Source organism: Falco cherrug, chromosome 1, assembly GCF_023634085.1.
Source record: "Falco cherrug isolate bFalChe1 chromosome 1, bFalChe1.pri, whole genome shotgun sequence".
Classification (NCBI taxonomy): Eukaryota; Metazoa; Chordata; class Aves; order Falconiformes; family Falconidae; genus Falco; species Falco cherrug.
In genome coordinates, this window is record NC_073697.1 from 69,761,760 (window position 1) to 69,784,990 (window position 23,231).

Here is a 23,231-nt window from a genome sequence, read left to right on the forward strand (position 1 = left end):
TTACTATGGGTCCTAACCATACACTGGGATTTCATATGGCCTACAAGGAGTTTCCAAGTCTCACAGAAGTTCAATGAAATATAGGTTGCCAGCTCCAGTATATTTCATCCTTCATTCCTTGTTACTTCAGGATAGCTAGTGAATATTCTGGAGAGCAGCATTTGAGTACGCTTTGAGACACCTTCACAGAGCCTGATTTTTCACAGGTGTACCCAACACTCAAAATCAGAGCTCTCCCTATGACTCAAGCTGAGTTCTCAGAGCTAAGACTTCAGGAATCTTTTTTTTCCTGACTCTTGCCTTCAATGAATTTCACTGTCTGAAATACAAATCTTCATCATTGTGCTTACATGACTGCATTAAGCCTATTAAGTATAATTCAGTCATTTCTAAAACTGTTTCAACTATTGCAAAGTATAGATCATCTCCAAATAAAATATTCTGCATTGTAAGACATACTGAAAAGCTTCTTGTGTGCATCTTCCCCAAAATCTTAAAATATAAAAGCCAAAGCAGTGCAAGCTTAGTAGAGGAGAGTCTTTCAGTCCATTCTTCCAAGCTGGTACTCCCTCTCCAGAGCTTTATTTTCTTCATTTAACTATAGGCAAAGTTTTCCATAAAAACAGATACATCCATTAATAAAATTAATTAGAATCTTTTTTGCTTGCTGTGGAAACAGCAGAATTTAAATGTGTGAGGTGATGTACAGTTATGCAAAATACATTATCTGTTATCACTGCTTTTTGGATTGCAGTAGTTCACAGAGTTTCACATACCAGTTTCTGAAAGTCCATCTCTGGGAACTTAAGAACTTCTGAGCAAGATTGAGAACTTGCTTTACCTTTTAGGGAAATAATACGAAAATTTGGGACACTGAAGAAAATGAAAGTAGGTTCATTAGTGTAGCAAAAACTATTGTTTGCATCAACTGCCCTAACTTTTCTCATCCTTTCTTTGCTGACAAGTGATTTCCTATTACACCTCAGTAGGGGTTTTGAATCATTTCATCTTCATACTCCACACTTCAACTATAGGAAGCAGAAACTTATACAAAAGTTTTAGAACAATTTCTGTATACCCTTGATCAGCAACACACACACCACCCCCCTTAACTTTAATAGTGTTTCCATTTTAATAGACAGTCAGTTATAAGCAATTATGCAGGAATACAGAAAATGCCTGACAGGAATTTACCTTCAGTTACACTGTCAGATGCAGGCATATACTTTTTGTGTCCTTTTTGCAATGCTTAGCATGAGAAGGTCCCCACTTACCACTGGAGGACCTAGGCATTACTGTATTGAAATCAACTGCACTGAACACTCAGTTATTGATGGTAATAGCAATGAGATGTTACATCACTGCTCAGCCTAGCTCAAGTGTAGGGCACCAGCCTGACCTAAGGATTGCCTTAGTCAGTAAACCTAAAGAAGTACCACTTGACTTTCAGATCCTCCTTGGGATTTCTTGCTTTGTATGCTCACTGAAGATCCAACATGAACTATATTAACTTGTTAAAATAGCTTCAACCATTTTGAAGATACTTTAGCAAAATACAGGGCTTTTGACTCTGAATTCTGCAAACAGTGAATCAGCCCATCGATACATTCTTCACCGTCCAATCTAACATCAGGAACTTTGAGAATGATGATTTATTTTTTTTTCCTGGAAGAAAAATTTTGATGCATCTTAAGTCCTAGCTTATTCACTATGTGTTATGATCCCTATATCTGACCTAAGGAATCAGATAGGCAGTTAATATTCATTGAAAGGCACTGCTGGATTATTTTTTTTCTCATTTTAATAAATGTCCCAAGTCTGATAAAACGGGTTTTGTTTCACTTCACAGATCTTGCACTATAAAGCCGTTAGTGTGGAGACGTATGTGGAATTGCAAACCTGGGGCAATTTCATATTGCTACAAACTGGTTTGTACCGTATAAAGTAGTTGTGTAATTAGTTTGAAAATTATAACTTCTTTATTTCACAGTACCTGTTTCTTGTGCCCTCTCTTTCCTTCCCTCCATTTCCATATTGAACTAAACATATCTTCTTCCCTGGAACCACCCATTGGCACCACCACATTTGGTAGGTTTGAAATTGAAATGTTTCCTACAAAAATTGAACCCTTTTTTCTTTTCTTACTGAGAAAAAGGTTCATTACAAAAGTGGCTGAGGATGAAAACAAACAAAAAAGCTCAAGTTTTAGGATGTGTCTATGTTCATTGAGAAAGCAGTTCAGGAACAATTCAGCCTGAACTACAGCATCCCGGAAGACTTCAATTTGTCCATTTTCAAGGCTAATTCTCTTAATCTTGAATATCATGCTTGAATATCATGGAAGAAAAATGTAATTTTAGCTGCAATTTGTAATTGTAGGTTCACTCTTGATGTGGGACGCTTTGAGAGAAAATTATGGGGTAATAGAAAAGCTCTTCATGATGTTACTCAGAATTAGTCTTCCCATTAAATGTTTCCACCTCAATGTCTTGACAAGGTGATGGCTTTTGGAGGATGGAGGTTCTCAATATCATCTGTGTGCTGTACCAGATACTATGGCTTCTGTCATTCACTTGTGAGTTTCCATTGCTTGCTGCAAACTGTAATAGGTGATTATTCTGTCTACTTCAGAGAAACTGGCTCAATGGGCCTGTCTGTTCCTATGCGTATGTCATCTTCCCGAGATAATTAGATGGTACATATCCTTTCTGACCTTTTGCTTCTGCTAGCCACCATTCTTTATTGCCACTTAGGTCAGAAAACCGAAGTATCCTAACCTTCTGGTACTCCTGAAGGCTGAGCTCCTGATCATTTCTTGCTTGAAATGCATAAACAGCATAGAAGGTCTGAAAAAGGAAAGCCACAAAAGTAAAAATCTGAATTCAGACATGTAGCCACATTTTATCTTGTCAGTGTGTATTAGTGTGAATTCTGTATTCAGAAAATGTGTAATAACATAAACAAACCAGTGTGCAACTACATGGTCTGTAGTTGCTAGACAGACTACAATGAATAGGGCCAAGATAAAAAGTAAAACTGAAGGATCTGGAAAATTCTGCTGGGGTGGAATAAACCAAGCTCTGAGACGTCATCACCTTACTACACTAGTAAGGTTTTCAGCTCACACCAAGTGCCTGTTTCTGTCGCATCAAGCTGCCTTGGATTGGATGGAGAATTTTCCAGCAAGGTTTCCTTAGGCATAATCACCTTTCCTAAAGCTCCAGTACTCAAATGTGGCACACAGGTCATTTCTGTGCCTTGCTGATCGGCATTACTACAGCTTTCTTGTCAACATTAAGTGGAAAAAATCCTCCAAACTGAGCTATTTTGCAGGTTCCTGCTCCATAGGGAGAACCTTGAGGCATTGTACATGGGGTGGGGTACTGCAACAGTGTGTTTTAGGTGACACAGGATGGCAATTCACGGTTTAACTGATAATCTTTTCCTACCTTATAGCAATTTAAGAAAGGCAAAGAACAGAGGATAATGAATTCCCATGTTGTACTGACAGATTAGTGCCAGTCTTTTCTAGTGTAAAAGGAAACCATTGAAGTTACAAGCAGTATAATTCTAGATTTGAAGTAGGAACAATGAGAAGATAGGCACAGCACGTATCATACTTACATGGTGATCATCCGTATCCTGAAAAGCATCGGTCCTTGTGCCATTAGCTGTGGGATTTTCACAGAAGTGAAGAGATGAGCTGCTGTCACTCTTTTTGTGCCCCTGACTTCTTGTGCTGCTGTCAGCAGAGGGCCGTGAAGAGACAAAGAGGCTGATATTATCAAAATCGTCATCACCGAAGCCGTTTTCTGCTACGTCCTTCTGTGTTTTGACTGGATTGTAAGGCCTCAGGAAGGAGGAATACACATACCCTTTAAGGACTAGACACCAGAACAAAAAAAGAGAAAATAAACAGCAAAATACTGCTAAAACCATTTCAAAACCAACCATTTTATGCAGCTGTCAGTATGACAGAGGCAAACAGATGGGGCCGGAATGAAAAGAAATCAATATCCCAAAGGGAAGCTGTTATTGGGATGTTTGTGCAGAGAACTTACTTCCTGTGTCAACAAGCCATCTGCTTGTACTTCCAAAGGGGTCCTTTTGCTCCACAACAGCCACCAGTTCTCCTTCATGTAAATCAATATCAAATTCCTGCGTGGCATTGCACTTGCGCTTAGCTTGGTACAGCAATTCTGTGCTGTACGTAGACAACAGCTTGGACCTGTGGCCTTCTGTTTGATGTGTGGGTTCAAGCTGAAAAGCAAAAATACTACTCACCGGGAATAATGCTGAGGCCATTTCTAGAGCAACACAGATGTACAAAAACAAGTGTATGCTGCTTGTGGCAATGGACCCTACACTTCTACACACAGATCAAGGAGTTATTTACGCAGCTATATGTAACCAAACCTCCTTTGCATATGCAGCAAGGACCTGTCCAACTGAAATATTAATAGGTGAGCAATAAAGGGTAGATTTTAAAGAAATGTAGGAATTTTGATAAAGGCCTATTCTGTATGTGAACTGTCATTTGCTTGGTTTTCCATAGCAATGATCTTTGAATTCCTATGTAATATCACAAAAAAAAAAAAAAGCATAATCCAAAAATCAGCTGAAGTGTGCTAAGGTCACATAGCAACTTGCATGATAACGCAGAAAAATCAAGTGGTACCCAAATAGTCTGCTTTTTGTGTGAAATTGCATCATTAAATAAGGGCAAGGTGCCATTAACTGCTGGAAGCATATTCACTCAGAGCTTGGTTAGAGGGCAGGGAGGGAGGTACCGCACATCAATGTGATCCTAACGTACCACAGAATCCTTACTGACGATAAAATGGATCCTACAGCTTCTTCAGCTTCTCCTTTAAATCTGCACTTGAGGTTTTATCTTGGTGTAAACTAGACTCCTGAAAGCTCTGGAAATGTCTAATAAGACTGGGAACCAGGGGGACACAGATTTCCTGGTGGATTTTTTGAATCTTCAGCTGTGGGAGTGTATGTGTGTGTATATGTGTGTAAATACCAGTACACATAACCACAGCTGAAGAAGAGGGGAAAAAAAAAGTTCTGAATTAGAAGACTAAGATGCACTGTAGAAGTATTTAACAAAGATGTAATGGAAGTTTACATATACAACCTTAGACTTAACATGTGCTTAAAGACCTAAGGGTGATCAGAGAGAATTTCAAGATAATAACTTGAAAAAAAGAGTGAAAAATCTTCAGAGGTTACTGGTCAATGGAAGAGCTTCATTCCAACAACCTGATTCAGAGTCCCAATGAAGAGACCAAGCCCAAACCTCTAGGTGGCCTAAAAATGGATTTGAATCAAAAGCAATCAAAAGAGGATGCTTCATACACAAATCAAATGTGTAGTACTCACCAGAGAAGGGGCAGGTTTTTTTTTTTCAAAGCTCAATTTTCTCTCAATAAAGGTTGCACTGCTGTTTTCTTTTACAAAATTCAGCTTGTGAACCTCCTCCATCAACTGATTCTGCACTTCACAGATGCTTGAGGAAGACAGCTGCAAACACAAAGGTGGGTTAGATCACGTGAACAAAATGGTAAGGAGATTTGAGAGAGCAGATTTGGTTTAGTGGGCTGAATGCTAAGAGTCAGGAAATCTGACAAGTTACTGCTATTTTCTGCAGAGCCGTAGTGTGCTAAGTACAAGATGGGAAGAAAAGGTCGGTCCTTGCTTAAAGAAAGTTTGATTGCTATTAGATTTAAAAGACATACTAATTTAAGTTAAATCACCAAATAATATTCTAAACAGTGATGAAAATGAACAGCCTTGCACTTATGCTACTGAGCCACCTGCTTTCAGATGCAAATGTGCATCTCAGCAGCTATCAGAGTGGCCAATGTGCTGCAAGGCTTGGAGTAGCTTACCCCACAGCTGCGTGTTTGTGCAAGTAGGTGCTGCCACCAGGTTAAAAATCGTTGAGTATGATGAAGCTCTGTCTGTGGCAATGGGTAAGTGCTTTTGGTTTGTGCCTAACCACAAGTGTATTTGCTGATGTAAACATAAAATAGAAAAAGAAGGTAATTTTGTAGGCAGAGCCTCACAGAAAACTGCTTGACACAACAGCTTTCAAAACATAAAATCGTCAAATTACAGGGATGCAATTTCTTCACGCAGGAAAGCCTTCATTTTCCCATTAAGCAGCTCAGCTCTATGTTTTGATCTTGATCTTGCTTTCTTAATTTTTCAGCTGCCCCTGACTATAACATGCTGTGTTCGGGCCTTGATGGAAAGGAATGTTCCAGAATTGCCTCACTACGGTAAGTTTCCTATATAGAGTCTTGCTCCAATCCAGGTGAGTGGATTTGGATTATTGCAGCTGTGTTTCTCAGGGGGTTCAAGTCCTCTAGGCAGAAGTACAGCAAAACTGAAACGCTGTGATTTTCACACAAATTAAGAATAATTTCTCAGCTTCATTCTTCAGGTAATGATCATAGTGCCCAGAAAGAGTAGAGTGGGCTGGAGGAACTAATGCCCTTCTGCGTAGCTCAGACCTTGGTACCTCAGACTTTGGTACCTTTGGCTACGTAAGTGAACTGGTTTGAACTTTGTAAAAAAGCCAACATAGATGAAGCTATTCCTTACTGCTTAGACATGTCTGCAGGAGCTTCTGCAACATTTTTGGGTTTAAAAGCAACTTGCTTTTCACAGAAGTTATTTCATCAGATCTCCGAATTTGTTTCTCTTGCCATCATCTGTGACACTGCAGGTCTAGCAGCAACAGTTCACGTGCTTTCTTAGAACTGATCTTCCTGTGTTTTCTGGGCTACTCAGGGTAAATGCTAAGAAACAAAAACTAAAATGCTTGTAGCTCCCTCCTTTTTGCCTTACTGTGATGTTCTTGTTGTTATTATCAGTGTAACAGCTGGAACAGCTGCATTAGGATCATTCTCAATGGAAAGTCCAGGCCTGACAAAACTTGAGCTCAGAATTTAACTTTTACTGAGCTTGCAAGGGAAAAAAAAACCCCAAACCTGACTGTGCTAAGCAGAACAAACAAAATCAGTATAGATTGTAGGTAGGTGTCCTACATAACTTTAGTCAATCAAACAGAAAGAAAAAAGAAAATAAAGGCAGACCTACACCTGTTTCTAATGTACTTACTGGAACAGGCACCGCCACAGCAGAATTTGATTGAAGTGCTGCAGACATAATATTCCTGAGGAGGGTGATGAAGCAATGCAGGCAGTTCAACACAATCTTTTTGGCTGCTCTGTTGAATACCTGAAGTTCTTCCACTAGCTGTGCATTTAGAGCCTCATAGTCTTTCTTTGCCAGGTCCAGCTCTTCTCTTGTTGACCTCTGAAGGTAACTGTTGTAGTCCAACAACTTATCATAGCGCTTCTGGATGAGCTTCTGTGGGCCTGAAAACAAGGCTTGTAGGGCTGAGAGAGGAGTCAAAACAAGCTTGTCCAGCTGAGCCATCTGGAAAGGTATAAAACAGACCTACTTGTATCAGACAGTCCTTCAGACCCAGTAACAGGTTAAGCCTGAAGGCAGCCTATCAAGCAATCTGTTAGCTGCTCTTCACAAAGCATTGCTGTCAGAGGCAGCTTCAAGGGTCTAGCAGGAGTTAGAATCTCCTTCACAGCACTGCAAAAGACAGGTAATAGTTTTGCAGCATGAAGTGTCTGGTAATGGTAATGGTCCCTTGGAGCATGCAGCCTGAGGTACTGCCCTCAGCATGTTACTGCTGAGGAAAAACTGGGCAAGGATTGGTGAAGTGGTCCAATAAAACTGGGATTTCTATCACTGGAAGGCCCATGCCACTATACAGTCTAGAGGCAATGGAGTCTTGTTAAATGGCAGTCTTGCAGCCTTGAATGCTATCAAAGCTTTTTTTTTTTTGCCCACACACACACACACCCTGAAACAGCTGTAACTCAATTCCTGTTTAAGCAAACACAAACAATCACTTGATTTGATTAAATTATGTTATGCTTGTTGGTTTTATCTGTAGTAATCAACGAAATTAGACACCTGGTAAAAAAACAAAGTCTTTCTCAGACTTTTCCATTAGTCTCTAATTGTCTCAAGGGATTAATATTGCATGAAATAAAATTTATTGTTGTAAGTCACTTGTTCAAATACAGCACAGGCTTGTAGTGAGTGAAACTCATCATCATATTGAAGCTCTTGGATGTCCTACGTGAATTAAGTTGTTGGGTTGAATGTGAAAATAAGAAAGCAGCTGTCCTTCTGCCCTCTGTAACACACCACAGTTGAGGATGGAGCCATCCTAGCACCAGAATTGCTTTTCCAAGGCCAAGATGATGTACACTGGCTAGATGGTTCCTACTTCTTTTCCACCTGAAAAACTGGGCTGTGTTTAGAAAACCAATTTTTGATAAATTAAGAAAACAATTTTTCCAAGCTGCTGGACCTGATTTCTGGAAGAAAAGAGGCTATTGTGGATTTCTGCCCTAAAATATAATGACAGAGGAAGGTATTCATTATTGACAAATGCACAAAGAAATAAAAATACTAACCTGAGCCCATTGTTGAGATCTCCCTTGATAATACCCTTCCAGGACAACATATGAATAACGCTATGGGTTGTTCAGTGAGAAAATCAACTCATTGTGCAATGTCAGGACAAAAGCTTTTTTAAAAAAACTCGCAGATAGGATAGAGAATCCTTGTAATCTTGGAAATCCAAGACACAGAAATAAATAGATAAAAAGTAGAAATTAACAAGGTTAATAACAATATGTATAGTTAAAAACGAATAAGATTAAGTTTTGGGGGTTTTGGCTTTTTTTAATTACATAGACCTTCAGAATAGCTGGGTCATGAGCCAATAGGAGTTACAATAGTTTTTCTGAAAAAAAGTTTTCTGTTTCATCTATTGTTGAATGGCTTCTTCTCTTCTTTGATGTTTTTGAATATAGGGACATCTTCCATACTGGACACACTCACCTCTGCAATGATAGAGGGGTACTCCTCTGCACTTTATGCAGTTATTTCTGGTAAAGACATTGAAAATATCTTTCTGATTATTGATATTAATTTTTGAGATTCTTTTCAACTGCAGGGACTTCAGAGGAAATGAAATACAACATCTCACTTCCTTGTCATTATCTCAGAGGATGGGGTCTGTCAAAGATCCTTCTGTTTCTTGGCAAACTCTGCGGTTTTTGGAAAGGATCGAATGGCTGTATTTTAATCAGCACAAACCTAGAAAAGTGTAGGAAAACCTCCACCTCTGAATTTTTCCAGCCTAGGCAAATTGAAGAAGCAGCCTTCCCCATTCTGAAGAGACATTTTAGTCTATCTTAGTAGAGCCAGGCATTAAGAGTTTACTTGGACCCTGAAAGCAAGAGACGAGTTGAAAAACTATTCCCTTTTTTATTTTTTTAATTGCTTTTTAATTCGCATGGGCTATATTCACATTTTTCACGGTTTCCCTGTATGAAGGATAGTAACTTATTTGAAATACAGCTGGGACTTTCACAAATCTGTGATTCCAGGAGCTAATAGTTCACGAGTGCAACAAAGATCACAAAAGTTGTTCTAAAACTGTGTGTTGGTAACAAAAGTAGCAAAGCAAAGATCTGCTGCTCTTGTCTAAACCTTAGATGAAACACGCCAATTTAGCACAAAGATTGTAGTTTAAAGCCAGGAATTTAGATTGAAAAGTTTTCTTTAGCTCTTCTAGGGAAAACACAGTGCACTTACACTGAATTTTATCTTCTTTCTTACAGAAACTGAACAAAAAACCCCATTCATCTTTCCCAATGGATTCCTATGTTTTTGCTCTTTCCTGTCTTTCCCACATAGCCCTGTTTTCTCACACGTACAGATAGCTGTGTAACAGTGGACATTGCATAAACTTACAAGGTCTTCACAGAGATTTGCAGTGTTGTTCTGTTTTTTCAAACAGTTGTTGACACTGTCATCTTTGTCTTGCAAGATTTCCTGAAGCCCAGTTATATTCTGTGCAGCCAGATGTATGGAATCCTAAATGAGAAGTTTGTAGGAAGATGAAACTGCATTATGATCTGTTTTAATATACTGCATTCACTCATGCAGATACTGCAGTAATACTGATGGAATCAGAAATATTTTCCATCTGTGACACCTGTGCAGTTGCTGTGCAGTTGCCAGCCATTGTGGGATTGTTTCCTGTAATAATATTTTCCTGTTTTGTCTATTTTCAGTGTAAACTATGTAAGAATCAAGTTGTTAATGTTCAACTGAAAAACTTATGCCCCAACCTAGTGAATGTCCCACTGGAACTTAGCTACTCCTCAGCAAGAAACCAGCTCAAGACCCATGCACCCTCAAAGGCCTCTTCTGGAGGACTAAGTAGGACTACAGCAGTGTACTTCACTTACTCTGAGTTTTAATCTTAATGAAGTGTGCATCTCTTTGGATAAGGAGTTGTCAACACCATTCCAGGCAACAACTCCTGCCGGCTGAGCTCACTGGCCTTCCCCTATTTGCTGAACTAAATGAGGTGCACTTGCAATAAGCTCTGGCCAGCTGGCTATCGATCTTACCCACCTCCCAAACAGCCTTTGTGTCTGGTTTGGGCACACTTTGAAGGGCCTCATGTCATCTACAAAGTTGGCAATTTGTCCACGAGAGGGAAAAGTTGGTAAGTTGCAAACGAACAGACATCTTGGGAGAGGAGGATTAAAGCAAAGACATTTACAGCACTTAAGCACTTCATACACCTAATGCAAACACCCTTAACACAACGTAGCAGCAGGATCTAGGAAGGACTCTTCACATCCAGGATATGTATTTTAGGACATTTTAATTCATGTGGCTGCAACTCGGTTCTTCCATTTTTAATGAGGAGCAGTTGGTGCTTCACTGCAGCAGATGTGCCTGACCCGTATGACAGCTTTACACAGTGACTGAAAGTCCTAACTGTGCCACCAGACAGCAATTGCTTTTCTGTACTGCGCTTGTGGGTCTCTGTAGAGCCTGGTTGTGCAAAGGGGAAAATCCAGAAGTGTGGGCTTCAAAACCTCTTTGCCATGGGCTCAGTAATGCAGCAGCAGCACAGCTCATTTATTTAATATCTTGATGTAAACAGGCCTGCTTATAAATATTTTGGTGTTGCCTAACCAGTGGCATAAATGTGTGCTAAACTGGTTATGGACATGGTTTGTGGTTACAGGTTTCAAAAAAGGCCTGTACCCACCTGTAGATGTTGTGAGGAGAGCGAAATGTTCTTCATGCACAATTTCACAGTCTTCTCTAAACTTCGAAACAACTTTTCTTCCTTATTAAAAGTTTCATCTTTCACCTAAAATAGATGTTTGCACTGTTATTTTGGCAGTCCAGAAGAGCCTGGCTAATGAAAGAAACATCCAGAGCACTGCTGAAAAAACACCAAACCTTCCCTGAACTCCTCCCTTTGCAAACAGAACGGGTCAGCCCCTAATTCTCCCAAACTCTAATTTTAATCCAAGAAAAGTCAAAGGCACGGGGCAACGTGACAGAGAATTTAACTTTTAATCCTTTTGGAAGGAGGGAGTTGCTTTATTACAAGCACACCTACGTGTGCCAACAGAACTCTTTATTTTCTGTATATTGTTGATCCATTTGAGGAAACAGGGGTGAAAATTGTAAGATATTTTTGATGTCGTGGCGTTAGTCCCCTGGGTGCTTCTTTGTGGTGCCGGAGCGCTTTCCCGCAGGCAGGCTGCAGGGGGCGCTGTTACCTCTACAGCCATGCCAGCCTCAGCCGGAGACCTCAGTCGCTGGAAATAGGTTTGTACTACTTTTTTTTTTATGCTAGCTGGAGAAAAAAAAAACTGAAAATACGTTTATTTCAGTATTCCAGCCTACCTTTTACTTGAGGAATTTGAGAAATATCAAGTCTCGTCTTCAGCTGTAAGGGTCACAGCATGTTTCAGAGATGTGAATTGGGAACTTAGTCTAATTAAGCAGGAGATTCTAAAATGATTCTCAGATGTTTTAAGCTTAAACAAACACAAAACAAAAACAAAAAACCAAGCTTCTAAAGAAAAAAGATCACATCTCCCCTTAATCAAATTTAATTCCCTGTTTTCCTCTGATTTTATAGCCTTGCTGGTGTCCCATTCTGAATACAAAAATTTCCACTGTACAAATAAATGAACAGAAAAAATAAATGTGGGTAGTTTGCGTCAGAGAAAGGGGGAAAACACTGATAAAAAACAAACTAGGAAAAAATGGCACGTAGCTTGTAAAGTCACATCTAGAAAGGCAAGTGACCTTGTGTAATCAGCCATCTCATGCAGTGAGGTGCACTGGATATCATTCTCAAGGTCAGTTGTAATTGATTTTCTTTGAGATTTAGTTTTAAGCTTTCCTGAAAATGTTTATCCTGCTAGGTTTTGAATTACAACCTAGAAATTATGAAGGAGTGTTTTATTTTTGGCTACCCAACACCCATCAGACTTATCACAGGGCTCTTTGCCTCTGGTAGTTTTGACAGTTCCAAGTCCTTACACACACCATGGCCTTTCCTAATCCGAAGCAGTGCTCATCTTCCTCCTGTGTTCGGAACCTGAATGGTACACTGCAGAGCAAGACAGACCGGACACGTTCTCAGCACCGACAATGACTATTGCCAGTCTGCCCACAAAGCATCGAACTCAGGATCAGTTTTACAAAACTACCAGTCACTTCCTCTCTGGTGAAGATCAGAAGTTTGAGAAACTCTTAGATAATAAAGGAAAAGGTGGAGAACACATTACGTTGTTTTCTATTTCAATCACAGAGATCTTTCCTGTCTTCTGTGACAGTCAGAAAAAGACTTTATAAAAAATACAGAAAAAAAGCAACACCACAAACTCCATTTCCAACCTGTTTTTAAAAATGCCCAGTGCAAAAGCAGAACTGAAGCTGCCAATGCAAATCAGCAGTTGGATGAGTAAGTACCTGAGGTTCTCCCCCCGTCAGTAATTTCAGGTGACTGGTGACCCTCTTGGATTTCTTGCTAATGGAGTGGATATTCAGTCGGGAAAACTTTTCTTTAAGGGTTTCATCATCATCATTCTTCTTATACTTCAGCACTGCAGAGAGAGAGAGAATTTCATGACACTAATAATCTGTATTTGCAGGGCTTTTCACAGGGACAGGCACACAAATATGAAACCATTTGAAAGCAGACACTTTGATGTCACCTGCTGTAATCTTGTGTGAAAACGCTTGAGATGATGAAAAACCCGTTATCAACACTAGCCTTGGGAAGAATGAAGTTAGGGCTTCAATGTGGCAAGTCTATAAGAAGTATTGCTATTACTGCATCTTAATTATGTTGCAGTGTTTGCAACTGCATTAGGGACAATGAACAAGGATGAATTCTTTCATCATTTTTGTATTTCTGGAGTTACCAGTCAGATAACATAGCTGGATGAGGACAGGTGACATTAAGGCATCTGTTACCTTCTTAAAACCCAGCGTATCACAAAGCTCGGCTAGCAGCAGCCAAAGCTGTTGTAGCGATATGACTGGAGTTGAAACCTGTCTTATAATTGCCAGCCCAAACCTAAAAAGACAGAACTTACTGTGCCTTTTTCTTACCTAAGTCTTTCCTCCTTTTAAGTTCATTGATGTTCACATTAATGTTTTTCATAGCAAAAAGGGCATCTTGTAGCACCTTGTGGTCGGGGTGAGAAGCAGGAGTTGAATTCAAGAGTTCACAGAGTAACAAGGGATATTTCATCACCCGTTGCACTGGTTTGATCATCAGGGATCCCATGTCCGTGAGATTTGGCTTTCCTCTATAATTTATACAAAAAAAATTGTCACATAAGGAGAAACTCCTTGAAGACAAAAACTTATTATTTCTGTCTAGTCATTTAGACATGCTGCCTTTTATATCCTTCAGTTGAACATTCAGCTACAGAAAATATCAAAACCAGAGCAGTGCTTTGCACTGAGTCATAGTCACTTAAGTACAATTACCCCTCGAGTAAAAAAATAAGCTACATCTGTCAGGGAACAAGGGCCGTTGTAAACGAAACCCTCCTCTCGCCCCCTCAATGAAAAATACATACCAGGTCTGAGTTTTCTGTGTTTTCAGCAACCCTCTAGACTATTGCTTAGACATTACCTCTGAAACTGTCCCACTCAGTCTTGAGGGTGCATGCGGTACAACTTACACACCACAAACACCCAGGAAGGGAGATGGTAGGTGGAAGAACAAATAACAGGAAGTTTGAGAAACTGTCTGCGTGAGGCTATTACATCCTCCTCCAGCCCCTCAGGCTTAAAATTGCAACATCTCTGCTGCAAGTAAATGGGACGCCCATTCATGGTCAGGGCTGCATCCCTTCTCACACCACCTCCCAGCTCTACACAGCCACCCTCAAGTTTTACTGTCTTTCACCTGTGCTTTTTCTTTGCTGTCTGCCAGTGGGTTATTTCTAAGGATACCTGAGCTTCCAAAGGTACCGGATCTGGCCTGGAGAAATGCTGAACATACAGGATGTTCACCCAGGCTTGATCCAACCTGCTGGAAGTCACTTTACACGAAGGCAGAGCAGGCAGCTGCCTAGGGTGGCAGAATGAGGGTAGGAAAGTCACAGCTTCCAGCACTGGCACAGGGATGCTCTGTGGCTCCAGGTTCGAGCCCCACTGGCTTGGTGGGGGCAGCGGAGCAGCTTCCCCAGGCACCCAAACGGCTCAGCCCATCCAGGCCACCCGAGCTCTCCGGCCCCCACGCAAGGCAGTTACCAGCCAGCTGAATCCATGCTCCGCTCTGAACAAAAGCTTTGCTCACGCTCTCTAGGCTTGAAGGGGGAGAGGCTGTGCACTTTGAAGGCTGTCACAACAGCCTGGAAGAAAACAGGGAAGGGCAGGACGGAGCCACACGTGCCTTCATTACCATCCACACGGCTGGTAGAAACATGGGGTCTCCCCGGGTTAGGTAACACCAGGTGACCAAGCCCGAGGGCCAGGGCCAGCTGCTACTGAGGTTCCAGCAGCGGGACAGACATGTCCCTTGTCTCCCCTTGTTACAGCACACTCCTGAGCAGTCCAGACAGTGATCTAGCACCAGTGCTGGCACAAACCACCTGCAACTCACGGACCTCCCCTTTGAAACTGAGCATGAGCTGTCGGTAACAGTGTGAAGGGCAGTAAAACAGAGCAAGCTTCCCATTTGCATGCCCGAAAAGGCTGCTTTGGAGGGAAAAAATGTTGCTTGATGTGAACCATGCAAGAGTTAATGCTAGGCAAAGAAGGATTTCTGCATATGGAAAGATGGAATAACAAACGCAATGTAGAAGGAAAGTACAAAAAACAGGGAACAGCCACTTGGTTTTGCAGGCTGACATCTATTGTTTTGTGCAGCAGGAAGAGTAAAAGAGAAAAATAAAAAAGCTTTCATTCCCACTTTTATATGTATAAAAAGTACAAGAGCCAATCCTTACTGCTGACTAATTAACAATTTGAATGCCTTTGAGAAGAGACATCTGCATATTTAAACCATCTCTCTCACACAGGCATTATCTGTAAAAAAGTTCTGCACGAAAAAAAATTAACAGTAGATGCCTTTTAAGGCTTCTTGATGTCCCCAAACCTTCTCATCATTTCAATCCCCCTCGTTTTCCCTGTATCCTACATTAAATAGAGAGCTATTTTCCCTTTTTTCAGCTTCTGGCAGCAATAATGAAAAAAAAATCTTAAATTGTTATTGTTTTCTCTGAAAAGCCCCATGAATGCAAATCTATAAAGCTGCCTCATGAATGGAAAAATCTTCAAGTGTCTTCTCTTTATATAGTTGCACTTTGGACAGCTGCCCAAGTGATAAACAGCCCTCTGTTCGCATATCTGCATGACACAGTCTTGCAATATGGTTTGAGAGATAGTAGGTTTGTTATAAGATAATGACTCCCTGGGGCACGAAATGCCACAAAGTTCAACTCATCTAATTCTCCCCAGCAAGATTAGCTGATGATAGCCACTCTCCCTGGACGAGTCCCATTTGCAGTGTGCCCCATTAGGATGCACCTGGGCACCGGGGCAGGACACAGCCCTGCCACGCAACCGAAACAGGCGAGTAACGGCTTGTGACATCTATTGTGCAGAAAATTAAGTTGATAATTCATTTGTGATGCTCCTTCAGCCTTCCCCCCATGTTATTGTGAGTTTAGCAAGTATTCTAGGTCACATGTAGCTGTACTAATCTCATTGCAAATTAGCACTGTAGCTCTGCAGTAAATGCAGCTGGCTTAACTGCAGTGAGCTTTACAACATACCCTTCCTCCTTCCCTCCTCAAAACAAAGTCACAAATGCAGAAGGATTCCCACCTGTTTAAAACACACAGGGTGGTGAGCTATGCAAAGATAGGCGATTCAGGATCTTGTTTCACTCGCTGTCATTACCCAGCAGCTGGGTCCAGTGCCAAACACAATAGCCGATGTGGTACCGCAGGGCTGAGGCTGGTGTCACACTCAGCTTGGTGGTTTTGAAATGGTGTGTGGGCACCACAGGCTGCAGCATGGCTTAAATTCTCGGGCTTCGTGGTTTACTGTGCGTGAGTTCATTTTAGTACAAGGCATGTAGGGCAGATAATTCACTGCGCTGTAAGGCTCTCGGGCAAACCCAGGGAATTCACTGAGGCTGCACAGTTGTTAAGCCAAGCAGAATGTAACCTGTTGAGCTGCTAGCAAAGGACAGCCCTGTCTGGTATTCATGTAATTGTTTCCCTGATCATGGCTGAATGAAAAGCAGTCTGGGAGCAGCAACCTCACAGACCATTGAGGGTGAGTTACACTGTATTTTCCAGTTCAACATGAACCAGATTTTTGGGTGCAGTCCTGCCCGAGGGCTGCCGAGGCTCTGCAACCTCTAAGCTGAGTTGCAGGTGATGGCATTTCTGAGTGCCCTGCTGGTCAGCAGGGAAGGTGAACACCATCACACTGTGCAAGCAGCCAAGCTCAGGGAGGGTCCCACAACTAAACCTGGCTCATCGCGCTCTGCACAGCTTTATAAAAGCCAGTTTAAACTCAGAAAGTTAGTTGTATCCTACACTCCACTGGAAGCCATTTGAAGGAGGAAACTAGGCGTTCATTTCTGATCAGGATACACAAGGCAGAGCAGCCAGTCTTGTGCTATTTCCACACGTGTTGCTTTCTCACATGATGTTATTGTGACTCTCTAGATATTTTGTTCCTCTTGAAGCCCCATTCCCTGGGAGACAGGAGTATACAAGAATGTCCCTTACCAAAACAAAATGCAGAAAAACTATTTCCTATCATAGTCTACAACTTGAAAACCCCAACTGCAGAATTCCAACATGCAAATCCTTCAAAGTGTATTTTACACAGATTTTACTTACGATGTGTGACTGACTGATTAACAGATTCTCTGGCTTTACAGATGTTCCTCTCCTACCCACACAGAGCACACTGGCTCCCCTTTTCTCTCTTAACATTCCTGTCTGGAGTTGTAATTATTTTCTTCAGTTCAGCTAACCCCTCCTCTGACCTCTCCCTACAGGTAACTTCAAGAGATGCTGTATTTCAATGATCCCAGCCTGCTGGATGTCCAGAAACGGCAGCTGTGGTAAACACTCCTTTACAGCTTTTCAAAGATGTCACATTTGGCACAGAAATCCTTTAGCCACAAGTTTTCAGTGTCTGGGTGAGTATTCTAGCAAAGTGTTGCAATGAGTTTGTTCTTTTCTCACGTTCTTCCAGCCACTGTCAGAGGGAATATCCTAAGGTGGACTTTTCATATAGGGCTACCAAAAGGGGCATCACCTCAGAAACAGCTTTACCTGTGAACCTCTCATATTCTAGCAGGTCTACAGAGGCCTCTGCAAGATGATTTCAGAGTGTCTGAGTTTTGAAGACTGACACTATGCTATTGACATGCACTCCTGCAGACCTCAGAGCTCTCTAAGCACATTTATGAGACAGGGAAGTGATAATAAAGGGGTCTGAATCAATTAGTAACCAAATTAAGTAGCTTCATAAACCATAAGTTTTGAAAGATATGGCAGGCTAGTACAGTGGTAATTATAAAACTAGATAGGCTTAGGAAAATTAAAACTGAGAGTCTTTATCACATATGTCCTGGAAAAATCTATGGGTTACACCGACACAAAAGGCTTGTGTTCTTAAAATTGCCACATCTACAGTTTTAAGCATACTGAAGATAAATTATAGATATTTTAAAGATTATTTTACATGTAGGAAAGGCTTCTAGTACTTACTCTTCCTCATATATCTTTCTGAAAAAGAGAAGAAAACAAAACATATATTAGATTCCTCCTAAAAGAATTTATACAGATCGAGGGCCAGATTCTCAGATACACTTCAGTGACACAGAGCAGCCATAACTGGCCAGTTAGCTTAGGTTTATGGCTGCTATGTGTCAGCAGAACTGCACAAAACAACCAGAGGGTACTGGTGAATCTGGCCCTGTATCTTTTTGTAAGGACAGCCCCAAATGAGAAAGGATTGTCAGAAACCTGGCTTTGGCTATAAGACCCAGTCTTATCCTAACAGTGTTAGAGAAGGAAGTTTGGGTCACTGTGCCAACAACGGTAAATAACATCAAGTCTCTAATACAAAAAGTAACATTAAACATATCATTATTACACTTTACATGCATTCCTGTCTACTCCCTTTAAATAGAAGTGTATTTCTAAATGAGAAAGAATATATTTCAGCCTTTTCAGATACAGAATCAAAGAAGCTGTTAGGTTTTTTGTAGGCTACATGTCAACTGAAACCTCTTCAGAGGAGGATGGTGTTTGATACATATACTGAAAACAGCAGGAACGTACAATTGTAGTTTGGAAACATGCAAACATGTGCATAGAATATTTTCCTTATGGTATGAATTCACTCAAATGCAAGAGAACAAAAATGTTGCTCAGTCTCTGTGTTAGGTTTTCCTGACATCACGTTGTCAGCCACTGCTTTTTGACTGCCTGAACTCTTATCTCCTTGCCCAACGGTGCCTAACTGAGCATCTGGAAGCTGGTGCTTTCATAGCTTCTGCACTGTCAGCACTTGGCGTGCTTATAATGTCCCTCTGCCCCTGTAATAGTTGACCAAGCAACTTCAGGCTGAAAGCAGAGCAGGTAGTTGCCAGCATCCTTTCATTTTTACCAGCTGCATTTCTTTGGCTAAGCTAGTAAACAACATCCCCCGTTTGCATAATCACTGCTGTAACAGTGGACTCTACAGAATCTGGATTTGCACATGTCTCCAAGGCAGACACCTACATTTTGGGATGGAATTTTTCCTCTTCAGTCAACAGGAGGAATAGGAATCTCAGCATGGCTAATTAAATCTGATTTGTCTGTAAAGATGTGCAGAGTGCCACTCTCAAATTGCTTCTGATGTAGAACTTGTTTTTCACATGGCAGATATTATTCAGCTGAGAAACAGAAGCCCCTAGTAATGTTAGGCCATTATAATTTTTTTTTTTAAAATGGAAAAATATTGTTTCCAAGAAAAAAGAATTATTTAAGACATAAACATTTTTCAAGAATAGTCACCAGCCCCTGCACTTCTAATGTCTTCACAATGGAAAACAGCCTATAACTTATTTCGTAAAAATGCTGCATAATTTTCTTCCTAGGGCAAGTATTCTCTAGTCAGTAGTAACAGATTTAGGTGCCCACAACTCTGTATTTGGGTGTGCACTTTCAGGTCTTAGTAGTTGAATTGGCTGTGGTGTTTAGGCACTGGGGAAAAGCACAGCATAGTATACATGCACCAGTGCATTTTTTTGTCGGTTCCTGTTTAAAGTCTAATCAGGAAAGAACAAGACAAAACATGGCTTCATTGTGAGGAAGGCCTGGTCACTTCCTGCTAGCAAAGGCTACAATGGCCCAACACAAAATATCCTTCACAAATCCCAGCTGTGATGTTGGAACAGGAGCTCCTCTTGCCGGCTCTAGAACTCAAGTAGCAGCATCCACACTAGCATGTATGTGGACACTATCTTTATTTCCTTCCATGTCCCCTTGCCTCAGCAGCAGGGATTAATGAATGACAGTAGTGGCTTCTTTTGATTAGCCAGAAGAGAATATTGTAGGCATCAGCAACTAAAACACCCCCTTAGGGGAGATACCTGGCCATCCCTTAGCTTGAAAGCCTGAGTTGATATGAATATCTATTTCTTTAACTTCTCATGTAGCTAAAACCTAAGTACCCTGCACATATACTTTGTTATGTATTTAATAACTGGACATGTTTCACAAAATAAGCCTTATTTTCGACATAATCTGTCTTCAAGGTGAACATTTTTCTTTTAAGGTTGTTAATATTTTCCTCCACCGCTCCTTCCAGATTTCACTTGGACATACTTCTCCTACGTCTTAACACACCTCTGCAGACCGATCACTAACAGGGGTGTTGTTGAAATACCAGTTGTTGATGTACGCTGCATTATTTGTGACAGCTTTACATCTCTCCTACAAGCATGTAGCATGGGCCTTTCCTGGAGCTGGAGCTAGACCTCTGATCTGAAAGACCATGGCGCGTTCCCTCATGACAGCTCTGTGTGATGGTGCTTTTGGAAAGTGAGGGGGCAAGGGGATCCATCGAGTGGATGAGCTGGTTCCTGCGACTGGCTGCAGGAGGAAGCTACACTGGAGGAAAGATGGATCCATCATTCTGTGGTACCCCCAGTTCTTGACACATTTCCCTGAGGGGCTGGCACTGGAGCTGACGGCACATAGCACCTTCCAGTGGTGGGACCTGGCAGCTTGCTCCAACACTGTTCGGTCTCAAATACTCCCATCATGAGGTGTCCAGCACCCACAGCCACTCCAGGTCCCTGGGGCGGTGCAACAGGGACCCAGAAACACCAGTGTACGTGAATAGCTCTGTTACAGGCTATTTTAATTCAGGCAATAGATTTGCTGAAAACAGGAGCAGCAAGTTTCCTGGGAGCTGGGCAAGGTGTTCCCAGTAGCCCATGATATGATGCAGCATTTTTTTGCCAGTATGGGGCACTGAAGCTAAGGGAAGAACAACTTTCCATGTACTATTTTTGGCCATCTTAGAAAGAACTCTAATCACGGCCCCTGGCTTGTCATCTTTTCATGAAAGCAGCATAAGCCAGAGCTTCCAGCAAGCCTCATAAAACTCTGGATTTACAGGGGACCTTTCATCTACATCCATTTAAAATGTTCCCTGCCAGGCAGCTGACTATGGACAGAAATCATCATTTGAAAAGATCTTACTTTAAGGACTGTACACAGTCTCTTAAATGCTGCTTCAGTTCTTCATCCTTTTCATAGGATTCCAGCATGGTGTGTGCATCATCATGGCGATAGCAATAGATTTTATATGTGTTTTCTAGCGGGCCTTTAATCTGCAAGAACACTTCCCCTGTTAAGGAGAAAAACAAAGCGTGTCAAGCCAGACAACAGCATCTCAGAAGGAGTTTTATTATTCCACCACATTAGCCGTGAGCTAAAAAGGCTGGCTTCCACTTTACTTCCCTTAGAAATGATCTTGCGTGTTTATGTGCATTATTTATTACATGTATTTCTCAGCTGCTCATCTTTGTCATAGCCAGGCACCATTATATCAGTGTTAACGCACAAAAAATCCCTCAGGAAAAGGCACGAGATCTCTACCCCTTGTACCCCTTCACACACAACCCCCTAATTCACTGCTCCAGCTTAATGCCCCTTCAGTGGAAACCACACAGGAGAGCTTAACTGTTAAGAGGAGACCATTTTTGTGGTGTGGGCTGGCAGGAGGGATGAATGTAAGCCTGTTAATTTTCCTTTTGACTTTTTTTTTTTTTAACTAAATATGAACTTAAATGGGTTATAACAGGAATAATGAGTCCCATTAGCCATTTCACTTTTATCTGTTTTGCAAAATCCTGAAATGGCAATTGTTATGACCTAGAATAGAGATTTTTTCTTCACATGACAAAGGAACAGCCTCCATCCCTCCCCTAATTAAATAAAACCTCCATGGATTACAGCCATTTTTATAGAGTGTCTAGGCTTATATACAACTGATGGGGGAAAACATTTCCATTTCCAGTCCTTCACCCCACCATTTTCCCCCAACAGCTGAGAATTTTAGAGGCACTGGAATAGTCCTGCACCCGTTTCATTCTGGTGCCTAATTCAGCCTAAAACTCCTGTGTCAGTCTCTGTGTATGTAAGAAATGTTAGCCAAGTGGTGAAGGCATGCTTCATCTCTTCTGCTGAGAGATTCATTCGGTTCTTACACCCTTACGGAGCAGCGACCTGATCAGCTTGGAAATGCAGATGATAAACAACAGCAATGGTGAAAACTCCTGTCTCAGGCATGTACTGAAAATTACATCTATGCAGCCATCAGTGCAATGTTTTATAAGCATTCCTGTTGAGTTATAGCAATGATTATTAAAGTTAAAAGCCGAACACCACATTAATTGGGAGCTCTCTATTCATTCACAGAGTGAGCACCAAGCTGCCAGGCATCCTGTGTGTTTCATCCTGACCAGAGTGGGCTGTTTCATAATACATTGCATTGAACTGCTTCATCTTAAAGTGAAAAATGATTCAGTTACCACAGTAACACAGCTCTGGGTTTCTTCTCCTGGCAGCGAAGGTTAACTGGGCTGTCTAACGCATGTTGGTTTCAAGGTGCAAATAAGGGAACAACAGCGATGGAGTAAGACCACACGAGTTACCATTTTAGTTACTGTAAGACCACAGTCAGAGAAGCACAACCATCTTACAGTTAATGCTCTTTAGCTGTCTGTCTTCTCTGTCTTGTGTTTAACGCTACTGCTGATGGCTACCGATGCACATTGCATCCTGACTTTCCCATAAACTCTCTATATGTGCCTTTAAAAGCCAGCAGCGTAAGGGGAAACTTTAACAAGCTTTCTCTTAATCCTGTTCCCTTGGTGCCTGATTCTCAAGGGTGCTGAGCTCTCACAGTTTTCACTTTTAGCAGAACTCCAAGTGCTTAGCATGGCCTCTACTATGCTAAGCCCTCAAGTGAGGTTACCTTTTCAGTAGCAAAAATGTAAACTGTAGGCTTACAGTTCATTTCAGAGGCTGGAAATTATCATTCTCTTCTCCAGAATGAAAGAGATAAGCAAGATCTATTCCCTGATGTATTGTGTCACAATGACGGATACTTTCATTGATGCTCAATGATGAGAAAAATTATGTGCTGATTTCATGGATAGGGCCTTTTAAAAGCAGATGGATTTCTTCAGCCTAAAGCTGTACTTGGTTCTGAGCCATATGGACTGAATCAGAGGA

The 23,231-nt window shown here is 41.3% G+C and overlaps 1 protein-coding gene and 1 long non-coding RNA gene across 4 annotated transcripts in view; one reads left to right on the forward strand and one right to left on the reverse strand.

Moving 5' to 3' along the window:
- Positions 1-2,347: 2,347 nt before the first annotated feature.
- ARHGEF38 (Rho guanine nucleotide exchange factor 38) overlaps positions 2,348-23,231 on the reverse strand; it is a 36,325-nt gene continuing 15,441 nt past the window's right edge. The window contains exons 4-14 of the mRNA XM_005437319.4: positions 21,192-21,339; positions 18,201-18,218; positions 13,558-13,757; positions 12,913-13,046; positions 11,186-11,290; positions 9,868-9,990; positions 7,135-7,455; positions 5,389-5,529; positions 4,062-4,260; positions 3,625-3,884; positions 2,348-2,846 (exon numbers count right to left, since the gene is read on the reverse strand). Of these exons, the coding sequence (XP_005437376.1) occupies positions 2,661-2,846; positions 3,625-3,884; positions 4,062-4,260; positions 5,389-5,529; positions 7,135-7,455; positions 9,868-9,990; positions 11,186-11,290; positions 12,913-13,046; positions 13,558-13,757; positions 18,201-18,218; positions 21,192-21,339 (1,835 nt within the window). The 3' untranslated portion in view covers positions 2,348-2,660. The remainder of the gene's footprint in view (positions 2,847-3,624; positions 3,885-4,061; positions 4,261-5,388; positions 5,530-7,134; positions 7,456-9,867; positions 9,991-11,185; positions 11,291-12,912; positions 13,047-13,557; positions 13,758-18,200; positions 18,219-21,191; positions 21,340-23,231) is intronic.
- On the forward strand, positions 5,449-21,198 carry LOC114015362 (uncharacterized). Of its 3 annotated transcripts, none has more exons than XR_008730174.1 (4): positions 5,449-5,543; positions 6,221-6,290; positions 17,483-17,626; positions 20,293-21,198. It is a non-coding gene; the product is annotated as an uncharacterized LOC114015362 (long non-coding RNA). The 3 variants fall into 3 exon arrangements; XR_003559248.2 differs by lacking the exons at positions 17,483-17,626; positions 20,293-21,198 and adding exons at positions 8,922-8,999; positions 9,735-9,874; XR_008730175.1 differs by lacking the exons at positions 17,483-17,626; positions 20,293-21,198 and adding an exon at positions 8,922-9,874.